The sequence below is a fragment of the Miscanthus floridulus genome, chromosome 19 (assembly GCF_019320115.1).
Source record: "Miscanthus floridulus cultivar M001 chromosome 19, ASM1932011v1, whole genome shotgun sequence".
In the NCBI taxonomy this organism is placed as follows: domain Eukaryota; kingdom Viridiplantae; phylum Streptophyta; class Magnoliopsida; order Poales; family Poaceae; genus Miscanthus; species Miscanthus floridulus.
In genome coordinates this window covers 14,480,846-14,502,411 of record NC_089598.1, presented here as the reverse complement: position 1 = coordinate 14,502,411, position 21,566 = coordinate 14,480,846, and the positions used below count along the sequence as shown (strand labels likewise).

General features: G+C 48.8%; 4 protein-coding genes across 10 annotated transcripts; 1 reads left to right on the top strand and 3 right to left on the bottom strand.

The window, feature by feature from the left end:
- Positions 1-1,059: 1,059 nt before the first annotated feature.
- LOC136529795 (cysteine synthase, chloroplastic/chromoplastic-like) lies at positions 1,060-10,578 on the bottom strand. Of its 4 annotated transcripts, XR_010777420.1 has the most exons (9): positions 10,360-10,578; positions 10,126-10,253; positions 9,817-9,887; positions 4,269-4,394; positions 3,637-3,795; positions 3,285-3,478; positions 2,901-3,190; positions 2,700-2,762; positions 1,061-2,586 (listed from the first exon to the last, which is right to left on the bottom strand). XR_010777420.1 is itself a non-coding variant. In XM_066522857.1 (7 exons), the coding sequence occupies exons 1-7, from the start codon at positions 10,471-10,473 to the stop codon at positions 3,065-3,067; spliced, it is 918 nt and encodes a 305-aa protein (XP_066378954.1). In that variant the 5' UTR covers positions 10,474-10,578; the 3' UTR covers positions 1,061-3,064. The 4 variants fall into 4 exon arrangements, 2 of the variants coding, with proteins under 2 accessions (XP_066378956.1, XP_066378954.1); XR_010777419.1 differs by having other exon boundaries at positions 2,700-3,190; XM_066522857.1 differs by having other exon boundaries at positions 1,061-3,190.
- A 1,542-nt stretch (positions 10,579-12,120) lies between these two features.
- Positions 12,121-18,332, bottom strand: LOC136527327 (cysteine synthase-like). Of its 4 annotated transcripts, none has more exons than XM_066520017.1 (8): positions 18,227-18,332; positions 14,273-14,501; positions 13,977-14,104; positions 13,631-13,833; positions 13,354-13,479; positions 13,056-13,214; positions 12,690-12,883; positions 12,121-12,577 (listed from the first exon to the last, which is right to left on the bottom strand). In XM_066520017.1, exons 2-8 carry the CDS (start codon positions 14,384-14,386, stop codon positions 12,452-12,454), a joined length of 1,050 nt encoding a protein of 349 aa, XP_066376114.1. In that variant the 5' UTR covers positions 14,387-14,501; positions 18,227-18,332; the 3' UTR covers positions 12,121-12,451. The 4 variants fall into 4 exon arrangements, with proteins under 4 accessions (XP_066376114.1, XP_066376112.1, XP_066376113.1 ...); XM_066520015.1 differs by lacking the exon at positions 18,227-18,332 and adding an exon at positions 14,554-14,777; XM_066520016.1 differs by lacking the exon at positions 18,227-18,332 and adding an exon at positions 14,554-14,777 and having other exon boundaries at positions 14,273-14,493.
- LOC136527328 (uncharacterized) lies at positions 15,174-17,154 on the bottom strand. Its single transcript, XM_066520018.1, has 2 exons — positions 16,746-17,154; positions 15,174-15,507 (listed from the first exon to the last, which is right to left on the bottom strand). The coding sequence occupies exons 1-2, from the start codon at positions 17,053-17,055 to the stop codon at positions 15,470-15,472; spliced, it is 348 nt and encodes a 115-aa protein (XP_066376115.1). The 5' UTR covers positions 17,056-17,154; the 3' UTR covers positions 15,174-15,469.
- Positions 18,328-21,349, top strand: LOC136527326 (uncharacterized). The gene is made up of 4 exons (XM_066520013.1): positions 18,328-18,932; positions 19,596-20,040; positions 20,239-20,354; positions 20,742-21,349. Exons 1-4 carry the CDS (start codon positions 18,596-18,598, stop codon positions 21,176-21,178), a joined length of 1,335 nt encoding a protein of 444 aa, XP_066376110.1. The 5' UTR covers positions 18,328-18,595; the 3' UTR covers positions 21,179-21,349.
- Positions 21,350-21,566: the final 217 nt, after the last annotated feature.

Below are 21,566 nucleotides of genomic sequence, written 5' to 3'. Positions count from 1 at the left end.
ATCAATAGAATATGTGTACACTTCTAGGTCAGCATCATCATCTTCTGGATTAATGGTCGTGGGCTGATAGGCCTCAGCTCGTTTCAGCTCGCGAGCTGGCTCAAGCTGGCTCGTTAAAATAGCGAGCTAGGCTTCCAGCTCAACTCGCGAAAAAGTTAAAACGAGCCGAGTTGAGCTGAGCTGAGCCGGCCACGAGTCGAGCGAGTTGGCGAGCCGCGAGTATTTTGTCCAGCCTTAGTTTGGCTTATTTTGAAGCCTCACTGCACATGTTTGTCAGTCGCTTCTGCCTCACACTTGGCTGAAGTTTAAGTGCTTAACATAGTTGTTCTTCTGCTAGGTCCTTGTAATTACCTAATTACTGGGACTTTCAACTTTGACAGGATTAGCTTTCCCTTTTCTCTAACCGTGCTTGCCCAAGATGTTCTATTTCAACCATTGTTTTACCTATACACTAGTCACTGATACGTGTTTGGCACTTCCCTGTTTCGTTTTTAGCTGAGTTGTTTACTTTTACTTGTACTGATGTTTGCATTGTACATTACTTCACTGAACCTAAACTAGTACTTTCAGTTAGTGGCCAAATTGCTACTGAGAAGAAACTTTCTACAGTCTGAGACAATTTTGTAATGCCAGTGTTGCAACTTGCAAGTGACAACAAAATATCCTTGATTTCTAAGGAATGTTTTGGTGCCATGGAGCTCTGCCCATGCACCAAAGATGGTTGTCTGTTTGGCCTTAAGTGGATGAGATAAAACACTGAAAATCGATGGCAAATAGTAAGGGAGAAGGCTTCACAGAGGACTAATTTGTTGTTCTTGCATCCCCCCCCCACCCCCCAGAATATACACAGAGAGAGAATCACCCTTCTATGCTGGCATCTTGACTTGGCCACCTAGGATTAAAGAAATTGGTTTGTCATATATAGAGAACATTTCTATCTGGAAATAAATCCATTAAATAACGAAACAAAATGTTCTAAAATCGAAGGCTTGAACTTGTTTATTTGCATTTTGATTAATCTTGTGATTTTGAGAAGTAGGAATTTCTCTCAACATACTTGGATTTTTATAGCCTGTGTATGATGGATAAGTAGCACGGTACTGTTTATACGACTTCTCTTTTTATATGCCATACTATGCATTCTGGGTTTATGGCAGTTCACATGATGTGCGCAAGAACTTGATGTGTTTTCTAAGCATGATCACAAAAGGCAGTTATAACCACCGGATGCCTTCTGTTTTGAGCTGCTTCTAAAATTCCAGGCCTGTGGAGAATTCTTTATTTGCTTGTAAGTTTGAAGTCCGGCTGCTGTCCGGGCTTCGATATGTTTTCCATAGCTTATGTGCAGAAGCAGGAAAAGAGATAGGCCAAGTGCATGCCTAATTTTCTATGGCATGTGTGTAATGACAAAGACTACAGGGTGCTTTCCTCCTTTGCTGGAACCAGGGGCCTTCCCCTGCCGTTATCTGGGACTCCAGCTCCATACAGGTCCATTCAAAAGGTGCATGTGCAGCCCCTGATTGGGCGCATTGGCCAGAGGCTCCCCCGCCTGGAAGGGGAGATGGCTCAACAAAGCAGGTCGCCTGACGCTCGGCGGTTCTTTTTTCCATGCCGACTTACCACCTCACTGTGTTTCTTCTGGCGGCTTAGGCAAGAAAGAAAATAGACAAAATCAAAAGATCTTTCTTTTGGAAAGGTGATGAGAACGCAAATGACGGCCACTGCCTGGTAAATTGGCCAACGGTGACCCGACCAAAAGACCTAGGCGGCTTGGGGGTGCCGGATCTGGAGAAATTCGGGAGAGCTCTCCGACTTCGTTGGTTGTGGCAAGAATGGGTAGACGAGTCAAAACCATGGGCGGGCTCCCAACTCCCATGTAATGATGCAAATCGGCTACTCTTCGACTTGTTGACCGTGGTCACAATTGGAGATGGCGCAAAAGCCAGGTTCTGGCACAGCAGCTGGCTAGAGGGAGTAGCACCCAGAAACTTGGCGCCGCACTTGTTCCTCCTAGTCACCAGAAAAAACAAGACGGTACAACAGGAGCTTCAAAACAATAACCGGATACACTCACTAAGGGGAAAGATCACCACTGCTACCCATATAGAAGAGTTCAGAATTCAAAATGTTGCTCCCAGGTGTACGTGACTCGATCACTTGGAAATGGACGTCGAACTGCTGCTATTCCACTCGATCAGCTTACCGTATTCAGCTCAGCGGCACCTATGGGAGGTTCAGGAACAACCAAATTTGGAAGGCACACACTAAAAATAAATGCAAAGTCTTTGTGTGGATTCTCATTCAGGACAAAATCCTAACAGCAGACAACTTGTAAAGAAGAGGATGGCCACATCAGGAACGCTGCGTTCTCTGTGACGGACCCTTGGAGACTGGACTGCACCTATCACTTCTATGCCCATACGCCAAAGCGGTGTGGAACCAAATCCTGGACTGGGAGCACTTTGATATACATCTCCCACAGCCACAGCATGACCCCTTGCACATTCACGACTGGTGGGAGGAGGCCGCAAAGAAGGTACCCAAGGTAGAGCGAAGGCGCTTTAACGGAATGACGATCTACACTTTCTGGAACATATGGAAGGAACGGAACAGACGGATTTTCAATAATGTGTCGGAAACGGCGTTACAGACTGCTTCAAGAGTGAGGGAAGACATTATGTTAAGAAAGAGGGTCATACATAGACTGGCTTAGAAACTCCTCAGTGAGTTTTGTTGTGTTCCGTCATTTTCCCGGCTGAGTCCTGAAATGACGATTTGTACATAAAAACCTATATTTCCTACCTTAATTGAAGAGCAGAGCTCTTGCCATTACTTTCAAAAAACAGGAGTTATTTTTATAGAATACTCATATACGTTCATTGTATGATAAGCTGTAAAACCTGTTTGCCTCCACAGTGTCATTTACTCGAAGATACGAGTACCAAGTCCCAGAAATATGTTTGTGTGGAGACTGCTGACAGTATGGCTCCCAAAGTCCCAATTCCTGGGTTTTCAGTGTTTTTCAGTCCAAAGTGCAGTGCTATCTTCCAAAATAAAGGGGAGATCAAAATTTCATGGCGATGCACTCCTCTCGTACATCTGCAAAGAGGTCGGAGTTCATGTATCTCTCGCCACCACTCGGGAACACGGTGACGATCATCTTGCCCCTGTTCTCCTCTCTCGAAGCGACCTGAAGAAACACTCGAAGGATCACTGTATGAACCTTCAGGCAGGGAATTGAAATGCGAGAAGAAGAGTCAGTTAGCTAGGATGTGTGTCTGAACCTTCAAGCAAGCTGCCAGGTTTGCTCCGGAAGAAATGCCCACAAGCAGGCCCTCTTCCTTGGCCAGCCTCCTCGCGTTCACCATGGCCTCCTCAGTGGTCACGGTGACAGTCTCGTCGATGACCGAGGTGTCCAGGACTTCAGGTATAAATCCTGGCCCTACTCCCTGGATTTTATGCTTGCCAGGCACGCCACCTGAAGAATACCAATGCTTATCAATGTGCAGATACAGTTTTAGAGTTTGTGATTCTTATAGCAAATATTGTATTTTGTTAAGCCACACTGCTCAAGAGTCAAGGCTTCCAAAAGATTATTTTGAATTAACTGCTGTTTCTACATTTGTGTAATACTACCTGAAATCACTGGGCTTTCTGCAGGCTCAACACAGATGATCTTGACGCCTGGATTTTGCATCTTCAGATACTTTCCAACACCAGAAACAGTGCCTCCTGTGCCTGAACCGGCAACAAATATGTCCACCTTGCCTGCTGTGTCCTTCCAGATCTCAGGTCCTGTGTTTGTAAACAGTAGGCAAGGTGTCATGACACCATGTAGTAACAACATAGTATTAAGCTACAACAGTACCAGCAGAATTGGTTTAGTAATACAAATCCTGACCAATAATTGTTACTGCCCTAGTAGAATACAATATTCTAATAGTGCCCACGATTTTGGTGGGTTTCTAAACTATGACGGCAACAGGGCCCTGAAGAGTAACATGTTGCACAAAGGATTCAGGTTCTGAATTTCTGATACAATGATATTTGCACTAGCATAGCATGACGGTCGGTCTAGAAATATCGGTACCATTTATACCCCTACTAGCATGTGTTAGAAGCAAGAAACAGGACTTCCATATAAATGCATACATAAAAATACTATTCCACGGTAGCTAACTCCTGTTATATCCATACATAAAAAGGACAGCAGCTAACTCCTGTTTACCGAGATATAAGCATGATTTGAACACATATTCTATCCATACCGGTCAATCTGAAGTGGGCTTCAGAATTTGCTTTATTCGTAACTTGATTCAGAACATGTACATTTGGCAGTTGTTTTCGGAGCTGTTCAACTTTGTCAAACATGCCCGGAAAACCAAGGGCCGGATCTGCATATACGTTACACCCAAAGGAAGAAGGTCACCCATAAAATTCCTTAATCAAGGGAATATGACTGAAAAAAAGCAATTAAGGTGATGCCATAACTTTCTTCAACTAATCGTACCAGTTAAGTTGTCATGTGGGGACGCACGTACGTGAGACGCCGCCGTGCGCGAGACGTGCGCCGCGCCACAGAGCGCGCCCAGGCCGCGGCTGGGGAGGGCCACGCCACAGAAAGCGACCAGCCGGCGGCTGGGGTGGCCACGGTTAGTGGCTAAGAATAGATAGGATCAATTAGTTGTTTGCCTTTCCAAATTAGTTGTTTGGCTTCCCTTAATTCTAGGCATGGCTGTTTAGCCAGAGGCTATTAAGAGATTGTAATCGGCACCTTGAGGATTAAGCAATATCATTATTTCCAATCTCCTTCTACCTCTCAACTAAGCCTACGGTGGAGGGGGAAAACCTCACCGGAGACGACACGGATCGAGGCTACGACCTCCGTAGCCGAGGGCCTCCTACCTTCAACGACAAGGCCCTTGACAACCTGGTATCAAGGTCACACCGGTCCTCATCGTCCGCCGCTGAGTCTTCCACTGCCGCCGCTCCCCATCTCAGCCCACCTCCTTCCCCACCATCAGCCGCCTCTGCCACTTCACCCATGTCGGAGCCGTCCAACGCCGACCTCGCCAAGATGATTGAGAGCCTCACCGGCACGATCGCGTCCCTGCAGTCGGACGTCGCGACCCTGAAGAAGGATAAGGAGAAATCCTCCTTCTCGTCGGGGCCGGGCGGGACTTCGGACGGCCAACACCACACTGACCGTCCCCCGCGCTTCCAGAAAATGGACTTTCCGCGCTACGATGGTACGGTCGACCCGTTGATCTTCCTCACCCGCTGTGAATCTTACTTCCACCAACAGAGAATCATGGAGGAGGAGAAGGTCTGGATGGCCTCGTACAATTTGGAGGATGTGGCGCAGATGTGGTACTACCAGCTCCGGGAAGACGAGGGCGTGCCGGGGTGGAACCACTTCAAGGATCTGCTCCAGCTGCGTTTTGGGCCGCCTCTGCGCTCCGCGCCGCTCTTCGAACTCGCGGAATGTCGGCGCACCGGGACTGTCGAAGAGTACCAGAACCGGTTCCAGGCGCTTCTGCCTCGCGCCGGGCCCCTGCAGGAGAAGCAGCGCGTCGAACTCTTCACGGGAGGCCTCCTGCCGCCGCTGAGCCACGCGGTGCGGATCCAAAACCCGCAGTCACTCGCGGCCGCCATGAGCCTCGCCCGGCAGGTGGAGTTGATGGAGCTCGACAGGCCGGCCGCGGTGCCGCCCCCCACACGTCCTGCGGGCCGCGCCCTGCTACCTGCCCCAGCGCCGCGCCTCGCGCTCCCTGCCCCTCCACCACCGGCCGGCGCAGGGGGTGCCAGGCAGGAACCCAAGCCGGTCAAACGCCTCTCGACGGAGGAGCAGGCGGAACGTCGCCGGTTGGGGCTGTGTTACAACTGCGACGAGAAATACTCCCGCGGCCATAACAGGGTCTGCCGCCGGCTGTTCTACATCGACGGGGTCACCCTCACCGACACCGAAGCCGCTGCAGTCGACGGGCCTGATGCTGAGGCCCCTGTTTTCTCGCTCCGGGCTGTCGCCGGGGTGCCTCCTTGTGACACCATGCAGGTCAAGGTGCAGGTGGGCGACGTCACGCTGATCGCCCTCCTCGACACGGGGTCTTCGCATAATTTCATCGCCGAGGAGGCGGCGCGCCGCACCAACCTGGCCGTCCAGGCCAAGCCACGCCTCACTGCTACCGTGGCCAACGGCGAGAAGCTCCAGTGCGCGGGCGTCCTACGTCAGGCGCCGATCACCATCGCCGGGGAAGCTTTTCAGGTGGACCTCTTCGTGCTGCCGCTGGCGGGATACGACTTGGTCCTGGGGACCCAGTGGCTGGTCACCCTGGGGCCGATCACGTGGGACTTCCAGGCGCGCACCATGTCCTTTGCTCGGCAGGACCGGGTGGTGTGCTGGTCTGACGTGTCTGCGCGCCCGGCGCCGTCGCTCGCCACCACTGCCGTCGAGGCGGACCTGCTTGGCGAGCTGCTGGACTCCTTCCAGGGGGTCTTCGCCGAGCCCTCTGGCCTGCCCCCGCAGCGTGGACGCGACCACGCTATCGTCCTCAAGCCGGGGGCACAGCCGGTGGCCGTGCGACCCTATCGCTACCCCGCCGCCCACAAGGATGAACTGGAGCGCCAGTGTGCAGCCATGATCGCGCAGGGCATCGTCCGCCGCAGCGACTCCGCGTTCTCGTCGCCGGTCCTCCTCGTCAAGAAGCAAGACGGGTCGTGGCGTTTCTGCGTCGACTACCGCGCTCTCAACGCGATTACGGTCAAGGACGCCTTTCCCATCCCCGTCGTCGACGAGCTCTTGGATGAACTCCACGGGGCGCGGTTCTTCACCAAGCTTGATCTCCGCTCGGGCTACCACCAAGTGCGGATGCGGCCAGCCGACATCCACAAGACCGCCTTCCGCACTCATGATGGCCTCTACGAGTTCCTCGTCATGCCGTTTGGCCTGTGCAACGCGCCGGCCACGTTCCAGGCGCTGATGAATGATGTTCTCCGGCCGTTCCTTCGTCGGTTCGTTCTTGTGTTTTTTGATGACATACTAATCTACAGCCGCACATGGGCGGATCACCTTCGACACATCCGCGCCGTCCTCAGCGAACTGCAGCGGCACCTCCTCTTCCTCAAGCGCTCCAAGTGCGCCTTCGCCACCTCCTCCGTCGCGTACCTCGGCCATGTCATCTCCCAGACAGGCGTGGCCATGGATCCGGACAAGGTGCAGGCGGTGCAGGCATGGCCGATCCCGCGCTCGGCGCGCGCGGTACGCGGCTTCCTCGGCTTGGCGGGCTACTACCGTAAATTCGTGCACAACTACGGCACCATTGCAGCACCGCTCACCGCCCTGCTGAAGAAGGACGGTTTCCTGTGGTCGGGGGAGGCCGCGGCGGCGTTCGAGGCCCTCAAGGCCGCGGTCACCTCTGCCCCAGTCCTCGCCATGCCGGACTTCTCCAAGGCCTTCATCGTCGAGTGCGACGCCTCCTCCCACGGCTTCGGGGCGGTGCTGGTCCAGGACAGCCACCCGGTGGCCTTCTTCAGCCGGCCGGTGGCCCCTCGCCATCGGGCGCTCGCGGCATATGAACGTGAGCTGATTGGCCTCGTGCACGCAGTTCGGCATTGGCGACCGTACCTGTGGGGGCGTCGCTTCACCGTGAAGACCGATCATTACAGCCTCAAATATTTGCTGGACCAACGCCTTGCTACAATTCCGCAGCATCATTGGGTGGGGAAGCTCCTTGGCTTTGATTTCTCCGTCGAGTACAAGCCGGGGACAACAAATGCTGTGGCGGACGCGCTGTCCCGCCGCGATACGCCGACGGAGGGCTCGGTTCTCGCCCTCTCGGCCCCCCAATTCGACTTCCTCGACCGGCTCCGCCAAGCACAGACAACGGATCCCGCCCTCGTCGCCCTGCATGACGACCTCGCAGCCGGCTCTCGCGGCCTCCCCTGGGCGCAGGTGGACGGGCTCATTCAGTTCGGCGGGCGGCTGTATATCCCGCCGGCGTCCCCGTTGCTGCCTGAGCTGCTGGCGGCTGTCCATGCGGAGGGACACGAAGGCGTACAGAGAACGCTGCATCGGCTGCGGCGCGACTTACATTTTCCTAACATGAAAAAGCTTGTGCAGGATTGGGTGCGGGCATGCGCGACTTGCCAGCGCTATAAATCAGAACAGCTGCATCCGGCGGGCCTGCTTCTGCCACTGCCGGTGCCCCAAGGTGTGTGGGCTGACATCGCCCTCGACTTTGTGGAGGCGCTGCCGCGCGTCCGGGGGAAATCAGTCATCCTGACGGTCGTCGACAGATTCAGCAAGTATTGCCACTTCCTCCCACTGTCCCACCCGTACTCCGCCGAGTCCGTCGCCCAAGTGTTCTTCGCCGAGATCGTCCGCCTCCATGGGGTGCCGCAGTCCATCGTGTCAGACAGGGACACGGTCTTCACCTCCACCTTTTGGCGCGAGCTGATGCGCTTGGTGGGCACCCGGCTCCACATGACGACGGCGTTCCACCCACAGTCTGATGGGCAATCCGAGTCGGCCAACCGCGTCATCATCATGTTCCTGCGATGCCTCACTGGTGACCGGCCAAGGCAGTGGCTGCAGTGGCTCCCGTGGGCGGAGTACGTCTTCAACACCGCTTATCAGTCCTCGCTCCGCGATACTCCATTCAAAGTGGTGTACGGCCGGGACCCTCCATCCATCCGGTCGTATGCGCCAGGTGACACCAGGGTGGCCGCGGTTGCCAAGTCCCTGGAGGAACGGGATGAATTCCTCGCCGACATCCGCGCCCGCCTGGAGCAAGCTCAGCAGGTCCAGAAGCGCCACTACGATAAGACCCACCGTCAGGTCGCGTACACGGTGGGCGACTGGGTGCTGCTCCGTCTCCGTCATCGCCCGACGGCCTCCCTGTCCCAGTCCGCTACCGGCAAGCTGCGCCCACGCTTCTACGGGCCGTACCGCATCACCGAGCTCATCAACGACGTCGCTGTTCGTCTTGCTCTTCCGCCTCGCGCCAGGCTGCATGACGTGTTCCACGTTGGTCTTCTCAAGAAGTTCCATGGCGCACCGCCGGATGCTCCTCCGCCCCTGCCCGCTGTCCACCACGGTGCGGTGGTTCCAGAGCCGGAACGTGCAGTCAAGGCACGCCTCGCCAGGGGTGTCCGCCAGCTCCTGATCCAGTGGAAGGGGACGTCGCCGGCTTCAGCTACCTGGGAGGACCTGGACGCCTTCACCGCCAAGTACCCAGAATTCCAGCTCGAGGACGCGCTGGCTCTCGAGGAAGGGGGAGATGTCATGTGGGGACGCACGTACGTGAGACGCCGCCGTGCGCGAGACGTGCGCCGCGCCACAGAGCGCGCCCAGGCCGCGGCTGGGGAGGGCCACGCCACAGAAAGCGACCAGCCGGCGGCTGGGGTGGCCACGGTTAGTGGCTAAGAATAGATAGGATCAATTAGTTGTTTGCCTTTCCAAATTAGTTGTTTGGCTTCCCTTAATTCTAGGCATGGCTGTTTAGCCAGAGGCTATTAAGAGATTGTAATCGGCACCTTGAGGATTAAGCAATATCATTATTTCCAATCTCCTTCTACCTCTCAACTAAGCCTACGGTGGAGGGGGAAAACCTCACCGGAGACGACACGGATCGAGGCTACGACCTCCGTAGCCGAGGGCCTCCTACCTTCAACGACAAGGCCCTTGACATAAGTGCAGCTCAGCACCCATGAATCTCAACAAGATCTGCTTGTCAAGCGAATATTTAGCTGGCATAACTGCAATGAGCCTGTAACCCTTCTGAATAGCAAATAGAACCAATCCTAACCCCATGTTACCGCTTGTCGGCTCGACTAGTGTTGTGACTCCAGGTGAAATCAATCCCCTCTCCTCTGCATCTTCTATCATTCTTCAGAAGAAAAATGGAAGGTAAGTGTCAGCACAGGTGTGCATCTTATGTCATTCTTCAGAAGAAAACAGAAGGAACAAGGAAGTGTCAACACAGATGTTAGCTGAATCTTATTCTCTTCTAATAATAACACAACCGCAATGGAAAAGTTTTCGCCATCCTTTCTCGGGAGAGAGAAAAAAAAAACTATTTGGATTAGCATAAACAAATACAGGTCTCTGGATGGAAAAGATGGTACCTCAAAGCAGAGCGATCCTTGATGGAGCAAAGCGGCTGGTAAGCCTCGATCTTGCCAACGATCCGCGCATCAATCCCAGCCTTGCTGGTGATTCGCTTCAGTTCGATCAGTGGTGTCCATCCTATGAGCTGAGGAAATTGTTGCACAAGAACAATCACTCTCTCATTTCACCTTATTCCACCAGTAGCGTAGAACCAAAAAGATTGGATGACAAGAGAGGATAGAAGATCTCACCTGAGTGATGTCAGAAGCGATGTGCTCTTGTTCCCCACCACCACCATCAATGGAGGAGGAAGATAGCTTCAGCAGAGAAGGAATACCCCTCCTGCCAACCTCCTCGCCATCCATGGCTGCTGCTCCAGGTCGACACTCCTGCTGCTTCTTGGATTCGCTTCTCTGGAGCTGGAGGAGGGAGTAGGCAGACAGGGACGACTGTACCCTGCAGCTCGGAGATATTTGTTGTAGGCTTGTAGCTGCAGCCCCACTCTAACCCATGACCTTATTTGGACAAAAAGTTTTCCTAAAAAGTGCTACAGTAGTTATCATATTAAATCTTGCGATACGTGCATAGAGCATTAAATATAGATGAAAAAAAATTAATTGCATAGTTTGGTTGAAAATCACGAGACGAACATTTTAAGCCTAATTAGTCCATAATTAAATACTAATTGTCAAATAAAAATGAAAGTGCTATAGTAGCCAAATTTTCAAATTTCACCCAACTAAACACAATTATGGTTCACTGGTGTCTACGTCAAGAGCTACGTTGCTAACTGAACAAATGAATGCTAAGAACAAAAGAAACTAAAAAAACACTAGACAAACTGAAGCTCGTCAGAGTTCTAGCTTATTATGTCCAACTAGTTTAGCCTCAGTCTGGATAGATTTGAAGAAGCAAAGATCTAAATGACGTGCACGAAACAGATCGGTCAAACTGAAAACTAAATGAGACATCAGTCATTGTGTGCCTACTTCGTCCTGCCTAACAGCAGGTTCGTTTCGACCGGATTGATTTATAAGCCCATGACTAAAATTACTGCTGGCTGATTTAGTGGAAAAGAAAAACACGATAAGTCAAGCCAGATACAGACAGTTACATGCTGCAAGCCCAACACCACCTTCACTTGACTAGAGAAGAGAAGGAATATTCCCATTCTGCTCTTCCTCCAACATCAACATGAATGCTACTGCTTGCTTCCCTCCTGTTGCTTGGCTTCTTCTCATTGGCAGAAACACGCAGGTACTGAAGACTACTTTGCGGGATCGCAAAATATTTGTGTCTGCACTTCCACTGAGGCACATGACCCTGTCTACTCTTTGACTGATGCTTATTTTTACAAGGCTTATCATGTTAGCTAAGCCTGGTAAGAAATTAGAGGTTAAATAAATAGGAAGAAATAGAGCTAACTGGATAAAAAAATAAATAGGAATAAAAAAAGAAATAGAGCTAACTGGATAATAAAAATGGTGGTCCGCCATTCCTGCCGCCCCAAAGCCCAGAAGAGACAGGCACACCACCACAGGCCCAAAAAAGCCCAGACGGCAGCACTAAGCATCCGCACCACCTACAAGCTCTCGCTAGTGAGCTCGGCAAGAGTGGGCGGTCTGGACGAGTATTTAAGCTGGTGTTCTGGAGTGTAGATTAGCGAGGTGGTGCTAAACACTAAGCTGAGGTGATACTGTGACAGGTACAACGGTGGCTCGGAAGTGGGCTTTCCTCCGTTGCTCGTCGACAGTGAGTCGCAGCACGAGACAAATGAAATAGTCAGTCCACATTTGGAACACGGGCCTGGTTAATTGTCCATCGGTTATGACTACTTTGTTAAAGGAGGTGCGTCTTTTTTTCTGTGTGTGTAACTAAAGGAGGTGCGTCTTGGCTTTGCTAGAACTCAAAACAAGATGCAAACTGCAATTCCGGCAAATAAATGAAGTAAACTGAGGTGAGTTAATGTATTTATTCAGAGGCCAAGTGGTTATTTTTTTCAAACATGACACTTAGATCCAAGATAGAAAATTTGCATCTCTCAGTTTATAATTTCTGGTACAATTCTTTGCTGAAATTCCGTGGCCAAGAAATATGGAAACTAGGAAGCAAACAAGCACGACCAACTACATCAATCCTCAAAAGGCTGTAAAGGTCCCTAGCCAAGAACATGTCTTTCCTGTTAATGGAATGCACATGCTTAGCAATCTTCTGCCAGCAGGTCCCAAATCTTGAACCCCGCCCGCCTCAGCAACTTGTTGGATTGGATGGATCAATGATACTAAAGTTTATTACATGCCGAGAATAACAGATCACCATTACAGATCTGCACAAGCGTCAAGATCAGAAGGTCATGGCGATGCATTCCTCTCTTATAGCTGCAAAGAGATCGGAGTTCATGTATCTCTCGCCACCACTAGGAAACACAGTGACAATCATCTTCCCTTTGTTCTCTTGTCTTGATGCCACCTAAAAATACATTTGATTTATTTAAAATATAAGGTAAGGTGAGCAAAGATACGAAAGAATGCATGGAACTACATCCAGTCAGAAAAATTAAAGAGTTCACGATAGTGCTAACCTTCAGGCAAGCTGCCAGATTTGCTCCAGATGATATGCCAACTAGTAGGCCCTCTTCCCTGGCCAACCTCCTAGCGTTTGCCATTGCATCTTCTGCAGTTACTGTAATGATCTCATCAGTGATTGAGGTGTCCAAGTTCTTGGGCACAAATCCTGGGCCGACTCCCTGAATTTTATGCCTAGAAGGCTTGCCACCTGTAACAAAATCAGCAAAGCTATTATCAAATCAATTTAACTCGTGTAGCAAAATCATTGCAAGTGACCAATTTAGATTTTTTTTAGTCTTTTTGATTTCTTGTAGCATTTTATCATTCGATGAGGTATTTTATGTTTACAACTTTACATGATTGCAGGGCTAGCAGTTTACCTGAAATAACTGGACTCTCAGAAGGCTCAACACAAATGACCTTCACAGCTGGGTTCTTCATCTTCAAGTATTTGCCGACACCAGAAACAGTACCTCCTGTGCCTGAACCAGCCACAAAGATGTCTACTTTGCCTGCTGTATCCTTCCAAATCTCAGGTCCTAAGTACAAATGGACAGAGGTGATGTATCATACAACATGACATTTTCTGATCCGGATAAAAAAATGCTGCTAATGTTTCATAGGTAAGTTCATTTATCACTCTTATGTGATTAGATGGTCCTTTGTAAAGATAGGTACCAGTCCATTTAAAGTGTGCTTCAGGATTTGCTGCGTTTGCAAACTGGTCAAGAACATGCACATTGGGTATTTCTTTCTTGAGCTGTTCCACCTTGTCAAGTTGTCCCTGAAAGCCAAGCGTAGGATCTGAAAACAGCATAGCATTGGATAAGAATTCGTAATATAAGCCAGTCCTGCAAATGTGAAAACTAAACAGACATCAAATGCACTACTCCATTTCTGACATTGGTCTCAAGGCTCAAGATGACAGTATGTGCTCCATAGCTGCAATCCTTACCAGTTAACACCAAATCGGCTCCCAGGTACCTCAGCAAGATCTGCTTGTCAAGTGAGTACTCGGCAGGCATGACTGCAACGAATCTGTAACCTCTCGTCAAAGCAATGTACGCCAGACCTATGCCCATATTGCCGCTCGTCGGCTCAACCAGTGTTGTGATGCCAGGCGAGATCAGCCCTTTCTCTTCTGCATCTTCAATCATTCTGTGAAGAACATCAGTCACAGTGCCGGCCATTGGTAATGGACCAATGAAATAACATGGATTACTTTCTGATAGAGACTGGATAGTAATGTTTGCATCAGCGAGTAGCTTCAACATGACACGAGTTCAAACCCTAGATAATACCTCAGAGCGCTGCGGTCCTTGACGGAGCAGAGGGGCTGGTAGCACTCCAGCTTGCCAACAATCTGGGCGTTGACGTTGTCCTTCTCAGCTATTCTCTTCAGTTCTATCAGTGGCGTCCATCCTACAAGCTGCAGGGAAACTGGGGTTGATACATATGTATATGGCAGTTCAAACCAACACTAAAATACATGGAAATAAATCTTCACAAAAAAAAATGCAAACAAGCAAGAAAATAAACTGAAAAAAAGTGGAAACCGATGCCAGGAGCCCAGGACAGAGAGACTAGATGGCCTCACCTGGGTAATATCAGAGGCGATGTGCTCCTGCTGCAGAGAAGCGGCTTCAGTTTCAGCCAGCACCGGTGATTTCAGCAGCGAAGGGATCCCTCTCCTCCCTTCCCCTTCCTCCATGCTCTCTTCTTGCTCTTTTAGTCCTTTCTCAGTGAAACGGAAGAGCGAACAGTGTGTTGCTCTTCAGCTATCTCGATCTACAGACTCCTAGCACTACTCTATTTCATCTGCAAGACTATACTTTATACAAAAGTAAGTACAATTACCTAATAAACAAGTAGTGTTACCTAGTTAGGAGCATGGATCCAGCGGGTGGGCGGTGGGCCTGAGCTCCTCCTGCCCACTGCAAGCCCTAAAGCCCCTCCGTGAGCCCCGCTTCGTTTTTGAATGCATAGAAGATAGGAGGGGCTGGAGACTGAAGGTTGAAGATGAAGTCTCTCCCACCCCTAAGTATTTCACAGGCTGAGCGCATTTTTTTTAACTCAGGATGAGTGCATGTTGCTATCCAATGTGCTCTCAAGTCTCAACTATCCAAAACGTCGCCTTCAAACAGTCAGCATTTCCATGGAAATTCTCAGGATATGGAGGCATGGAGCGCCTACGTTCACCGGTTATGAGGTTTTCTGTGCTAAAACGATGCAAAGCATAAGCACTCCTCGGTTCTAATTAGGGGGGGGGGGGGGATGCAAACACTGTTTAGCTGGGGCTGAAACGATCGTAAATTATTACTGTTGGCTGATTCGGTGTGAGAGAAAAATACTGTTCCAGCTGAAAATTTACGATCGTTTACCGCCAAGCGAAAAAGCACAGTTACGCCTGCAGCTTCGTCGTTTCCTGCATGGCTGGCACGTTCATTTAAAATCGTGTACGTTTTGTTGTTTATTTCTTTTGTCCATTGACACTCGACTTTGCTTGAAAGTTGAAGCACAGCATTTGAATTTGAATTACACAGAATATCTAGAGCCTTAAGCTCACCATTATGTCAGTCCACAGTACTGACTGTTCCTTTATGTCAGTCCACAGTACAACTTTGAAAAGCCAGACCTGAGACACCAGTCACACCACTTGTTCCTTACGCTAGGTCCATGAAAATCATTTGCAATCCAGTGCAGAACTACTCATGATTATCTAACAAAGCATCTAGCCTTCAGGAAGCCGGCCATGCTATACACGGCACACTCGATTGGAAAGGTGCGAAAGAGTTCAGGCTATGGAGATCGATTCCTCCCCAGCATTTGATCCTGCATATTGAAAAGGCCAACAATTTTACTACAGCCATGATGCATTCAAAATTAAGATGCAAAATTAGTGAGCTGCTCATTTTCGCAATTACTTGCCACAAGCAATGTACATGTGACGCTTTTGTTTTGGAAAGAAAATGCACATGTGATGTTGCAAGCCAAAGATTTCTAGTTCAAGAAGCTGAGAAGGAAAATCAAATCACCTCACTGCACACTTGTTAAGGGACTCTTATGGTAAAGCCATGCCGACATATACAGATAAGGAATGGTTGATGGACAAATTGTGAATTTATAATACCTTACTAACAAAAGAACAAATATGCATACTCCACACCTCCAATGCATATTAAGTTGCTACTTCTCTTCTCTCAGAGCAAATAAAACAGAGAACATGGACAACCAGAACATCTACCATTGAGACATGGACTGCATGATAATTTCAGTTTTGACAAAGAATAAATCCATTCTGCGCATCACATTGTTAAGTACCAATATTAGACTTTTTTTAAAAAACCAACCAGTATAAGACTGTTAGTACAATATGAATGAAGGTGCCTAATACATGAACAAGGAAAAGAGCATAACCACACATTTGCAGAATTGCAGCTACAATAAACCCTTGATGTGCATTTCGTGCTTTTTATGTAATCTCATTCAATCTGGGTGACAATATAGCCTAAGCTTTTTTTTTTATAACAGAATCATGGAACCCAAATATGCTAACTGGACAGGAAACGAAACTTCAAATGGATAAGATGGTAAGCAAATGGCAAAACTGTAACTTATAAGCAATTCTCTCACATATGGCTCCAAGAGAGCAAGTGTGCAACCCACAAACTGATTTGCAGGTCGGAATTTTGGCATTATATGATGTGTTGTTAAGTCCCTACATACACTCTTCACGCAGAAAATTGTAAATTCAGTACAGTATAGAGAATGGCATCATACTAGTGCAGCAAAGCACCTTGGCCTGTCAAGTGCAGAGCATAATCTCCACACTTATAGAACAGCAAAATCTCACTAGCTTAGTGGCATTTCAACCTACTAGATCGTATAACAATTCGGTATGGACGAGATTGCAAACTAAATGAAGTTCTGAATTGTAACTACTATACGTTTCCATGCCAATCAAACATGAAATTTTACCGGAATAGTATGCTCTACAAGAAAAAAATATACAGTATCAAATTATCTACCACACCAATCAGATCACTGCGGCGAGCACTGGGGGTACCCACCTGGCAGCTTGGGCGCGGGCGGTGCGGGCTCCTCCTCGCCGTAGATGTGGCGGAGCCGGGACAGGGAGATTGGGGACGAGGGCGCGGCGGCGAGGGAGAAGAGCTCCTCCCGCCAGGACCACATGGCGGCGGACATGGAGGCGTTGGTGGCTCGGAGGGAGCGCTTCTTGGCCAACAGGCCCTCGATCTCGCGCTGCTGCTCTGACGACCGCCACCCCAGCACCACGAACGAGCCCAGCAGCAGGGCGCTGACCACCTTCTCCCGGTGCTCCGTCAGCTTCGCCCTGATCCCGCGCAGCGCCGCCTCCATCTCGCCCCCTCTCGTCGTCGTCTGCGCAGACTTGCCGAGTGCCGGCGGCGAGGCGAGCCGTGCGGTTAGTCGGGCCCAGCCGTGAACGTGACAACGGCCCATCGGGACGCAGCGTTCAGTTGGCCGCATGTTGGGGGCCCAGTTCACAAAGATTTGCAGGTTTGCGTTATTTTTAATTTTTTTAGTCAGCGCACGTTTTGTTTTTCATCGCCTAAGGAACAACAATATATTTTTTAAAAGGAAGGTAAAATTTTTGCAGTGAACAAGAAAAATAAATAAATATTTTTTCAGCTTTTTTTAAAGTAATCAGGTCAAACTCAACACCACTAGCGAGCGTGGCTATTTGACTCATGCTTACATTAAGCAATTGTACATGTGAAACTGCAGTTCGTTTCCATCACCCTGTGTTGCTACTTCAGCCTCCCTTGCAAAGTGGTTGTTTTTTTCACATGGCACTTCCCTGTCCGTAGGAGAAGCATGGTAGTACATAATCTTTAATCAACGTATTGACCAAACAAGTTTTTTAAGCTGTTCGGCGGAGGGTTTTTGCGGCTGATAAGTCAGCTAATGCCGTTTTTATTGTGAGAGAAAAATATTGTACCATGACTGATAAGGCAAGCTAATAAGTTCAAGCAAACATAACATTTTAATATATACAATGCTTGTCCCATATCACTTATTAACCGACCAAACATTAACTAGGCTATCAAACATTTAACAAACCTGATGAACCAGTGCAAAGTTCAGAAGAAGGGAGAAGACATCACCTTTGCCAAAGAATTACCCGGTTGAATGGTTGACTCAAGGGCATTAACTAAACAAAGTATTTTAGTTTACCGCAAGTCTGAAACTTTGAGCAAATTCATTCTAGTGACCAACCTCCCTTTAATCCACAATTGCTCTTTTCGGCTTGTTCGGCTTGTCCCATATTCGATTTGTTCGGCTTCTTTTTTTTAGCCGGAACAGTGTTTTTCTCTCAAACAATTCAGCCGGAACAGTGTTTTCAGCCAGTTTCAGCTAAATTTCAGACCAGCGAACGGGGCTTGCCATGATAGATAACATCACCATTCAGCAGTTATCCAAACTCATGTGGTTAATTTATATATGCCAGTTCATAACCAAGAGATTATTTTACAACATGAGAACGAATACGAAAGAAAGTGATATCTACCTGTCCACGTCCACCTTGACTGGCCCCCATCTCGTCCTAGTTCGGGCGTTGGCCAAAACTGAGAGGCGGCGACAGCCACGTGCAAGGCACGCCGCGTAGGGGTTCTTCTCCTCAGCTCCTCGCGCCGCTTCCTCGCTTGGTAGATACGGAAGCGGGCGGTGGTGGTGGCGGCGGCGGCGAGTGCGAGCCAGTGGAGGAGGCACGAGACCCTCACCGGCCTTTTAGGAATTTTTAGGAGTGGAGATAACCAATTTTCTTCCACTCCCACTCGCGCACAGTTACAGCGCACTCGAGCCCGGCCAATCTTCCACCACCAGTCCACCACCGAGAATCTTTCCCCCCGATCTGTCTCCTCACCGTCCCGTCGGCATGCACGACATTGGCCTCTCCGCCCGCGCGGCCGGCGCGACGTCTTGCTCCTCCTCCGCCGCCGCCGCCGCCGGCGGCGGCGGGGACGGCGGCGACGAGTCCAAGACCCGGAAGGCGCACCCCGGCTTCGTCGTCGCCGCCGCCTACACCCGCCTGCACTCCTCCCATCGCGCGGTCGTCTCCCTGCTGCTCCTTCTCACCGTCGCCGTCGCTGCCTTCCTTTGGGGCCGCGCCCGCCCCAGCGTCGACTGCGCGCCGCCGCGCCTCGATGCGCGCTCCCTCGCCCTCCCCGACGCCGCCGCGGCCTCCGACTTTGGCTCCCTCGGCGTCCCCTGGTGTAAGCACTCGCGCCGCTGTTGCCTGTTGCTTGCTTCCTTTCTTTCAGAGAGAGAGATCGGGTTGCTTCGTTCAAGCACTCTGGTTCTTCTTCGTACTTTGCCAACCTAATCGATTCGTCTGGGGAAAAAATAATCCTCACATACCAAACTAATCTGCCTTCTGTCTGAGTGTCTGATTGTTCTGTTTCTTAGTACTTTTCTGTATAGGTAATTCGCTTAGTCATTCCATAGATTCAGCTGAAATGCTGCCTGGTAGTCTGGTACTATCGTTTGAAACCTCGGCCGATTTTTTTTTTTTCTGATGATAAGTCGGCTGATGCTGTTTTTTTTAAGAGAAAAACACTGTACTATGATAAGTTCAAGTGAACAGAGCACAGTTTGATAATTTGTAAGGGACAACTGGCTACGTATAACCCACTGATTTTTCTTCAAAACGTCAGTCCATAACTATTGGCACTTACTTGGTATTCCTCTAGAAACAGACTTGTTGGCTGTAATGAACAGTTATTTATGCTAGTAGGTTGTTCATGCTGTGAATTCTGAAGTGAGTTTTTTTTTTTCGATGATGCCACCCATAATTTCCTCAGTGTCAGTTTATTTGATACATTAAACTTACATTATATGGGATGCCAATATCTTATCCTTTTTCTCCATCACAAAAGGCAGATCAAAAACAGGGAAGACTGTGGAATGGACGTCTAAAGACCTACTTAATGGATTAGAAGAATTTGTACCAATATATGAGACACGCCCCATCAAGAATAATATGTATGGAATGGGCTTTGACCACAGTTTTGGGCTTTGGTTTATGGCTCGCTGGCTTAAACCGGATCTGATGATTGAGAGTGGTGCTTTCAAGGGGCACTCTACTTGGGTTTTGCGAAAGGCCATGCCAAATACTAGGATTATATCACTCTCTCCCAGGCACCCTGAGAAATATCTTAAGAAGGGACCTGCATATGTTGATGGAAACTGCTCTTACCTCGCTGGGAAGGATTTTGTTGATTTTGGAAGCGTTGATTGGGGAAAACTATTGAGAAATCATGGCATTTCTGATCCCGCTAAGGTGCTTGTTTTCTTTGATGACCATCAAAGTGAGTTGAAAAGGTAAAATCTATTCATAAAACTTTTCTGTTTGTTTTTATCTTGATCGTGGTAAACTGTAATTCTGATTCCATGTCCCATGTTTTTTAGTGTTTGCTTACTGCTCTTTTTTGTCACCAAATCCTAAGCATGGAAGTGACGAGAAATCAAGCAATTAATTTTTTCGCTTTAATACTTTTGTTTAAAACATATTATGCATAGGTTAAAGCAAGCGCTAAAGGCTGGATTCAGGCATCTCATATTTGAGGACAACTATGATACTGGTACAGGTGACCATTATTCCTTGAGGCAGATCTGTGATCAATCATACATCAGAGGTTTGTGGCTTGTCACCTTAGACTCGGTGGACTGCTTAGACTCTAAATAAATGTCCATAGTACAACAGATCCACTGTGCAACAGATCTGTGATCAATCATACATCAGATCTGCATCTTCTTTTAGTTAATGACAAGGAATGTATTTGTCAACATTGCCCATAGAGGAATGTATTTGTTTCCCCTTTGCTCACCTATCTAAGATTCATAGATTACCTGTTATGGAGCAAAGGGTTTTTATTAATCTGTACTATTTGTTTGCGCACATATTGTGATATGTTCTGTAGCCTGAAGATTCCTTGTGATAAAAGCATAGTATTATTCTAAAAGAACATAGTGATAGTGAACCATAATTGCAAAATATAATCACCACATTCTCTTGCATCCAGGTGGTGGACATAGCTGCTTTTGGGATAGTGATGAGGCAAGATTAAGATTTAAACGGAAGAAGTTCTGGGAGAAGGCTGTGGAGATAGATGATCTATGTGGAAAGGATGATGCATGGTGGGGTGTTAAAGGTTACATGCGAGACAATTTCAACCATAGTAATAAGGCCATCTCGCACAAAGAGCATTTTCAGAACGGTAGGCTCGTGGAATCTGTGATGGATTTGTATTGGGAGCTTCCTCCTGTTGCTGGTCCATCCTTAACACATCAAACAAGGTACGACCCAGCACGTGCGGTTGACCCAATCATTGAAGATGGTCGCTACGGCTTGTTTCGAAAAATCAGTCTAGCAAGATTGGATGCCTCAGTGTTCAATGGTTATACTCAGATGGCATATGTGCAGATATCAGGTTTAATGTTGAGCATAGACGATGTTTAAAGATTTTTCGTGGTGAGCTTTTTTTTTTTGGCTAACTGTTGATAGGCTTTTGTACAACACTCATGCACTTCCATGCTTACTCTATTTCTTGCGTGACCTTCCAAATATTAATGTTTACCAAATCACCTTCCAGATATTTATTATGAGGGTTGTATTTCTTGGGTAAGGAGACTTTTTTCTGTGAAATTTGGTTCTGAATGATCACGAGTACTTCTAGTGCCTACGCTACATTATAATAGCCAACCAATGACTTGTGTGCTCTTGTATGGATGTGTATATTATATTCGGTAGTGCCGGTCTCCGGATGTCTGGACGGACACCCACGCGTTGCACGCCGTTTCGTGCTACACGTGGGGCCTGTGTCGCCCGAGCGATAAGAGGGGAAGGG

Coding starts and splice junctions, on each gene's coding strand:
- LOC136529795 (XM_066522857.1), bottom strand. CDS start 10,473: ATGGATGGCGAGGAGGTTGGCAGGAGGGGTATTCCTTCTCTGCTGAAG. Junction 9,888..10,125: donor AAGGATCGCTCTGCTTTGAG/GTACCATCTTTT, acceptor TTTCTTCTGAAG/AATGATAGAAGATGCAGAGG. Junction 3,796..4,268: donor AGCCCACTTCAGATTGACCG/GTATGGATAGAA, acceptor TTACAAACACAG/GACCTGAGATCTGGAAGGAC.
- LOC136527327 (XM_066520017.1), bottom strand. CDS start 14,386: ATGGAGGAAGGGGAAGGGAGGAGAGGGATCCCTTCGCTGCTGAAATCA. Junction 13,215..13,353: donor AGCACACTTTAAATGGACTG/GTACCTATCTTT, acceptor ATTTGTACTTAG/GACCTGAGATTTGGAAGGAT. Junction 12,884..13,055: donor TGAGAGTCCAGTTATTTCAG/GTAAACTGCTAG, acceptor ATTTTGTTACAG/GTGGCAAGCCTTCTAGGCAT.
- LOC136527328 (XM_066520018.1), bottom strand. CDS start 17,055: ATGGAGGCGGCGCTGCGCGGGATCAGGGCGAAGCTGACGGAGCACCGG. Junction 15,508..16,745: donor GCCCGCGCCCAAGCTGCCAG/GTGGGTACCCCC, acceptor TTCAATATGCAG/GATCAAATGCTGGGGAGGAA.
- LOC136527326 (XM_066520013.1), top strand. CDS start 18,596: ATGCACGACATTGGCCTCTCCGCCCGCGCGGCCGGCGCGACGTCTTGC. Junction 18,933..19,595: donor CTCCCTCGGCGTCCCCTGGT/GTAAGCACTCGC, acceptor CCATCACAAAAG/GCAGATCAAAAACAGGGAAG. Junction 20,355..20,741: donor TGATCAATCATACATCAGAG/GTTTGTGGCTTG, acceptor TCTTGCATCCAG/GTGGTGGACATAGCTGCTTT.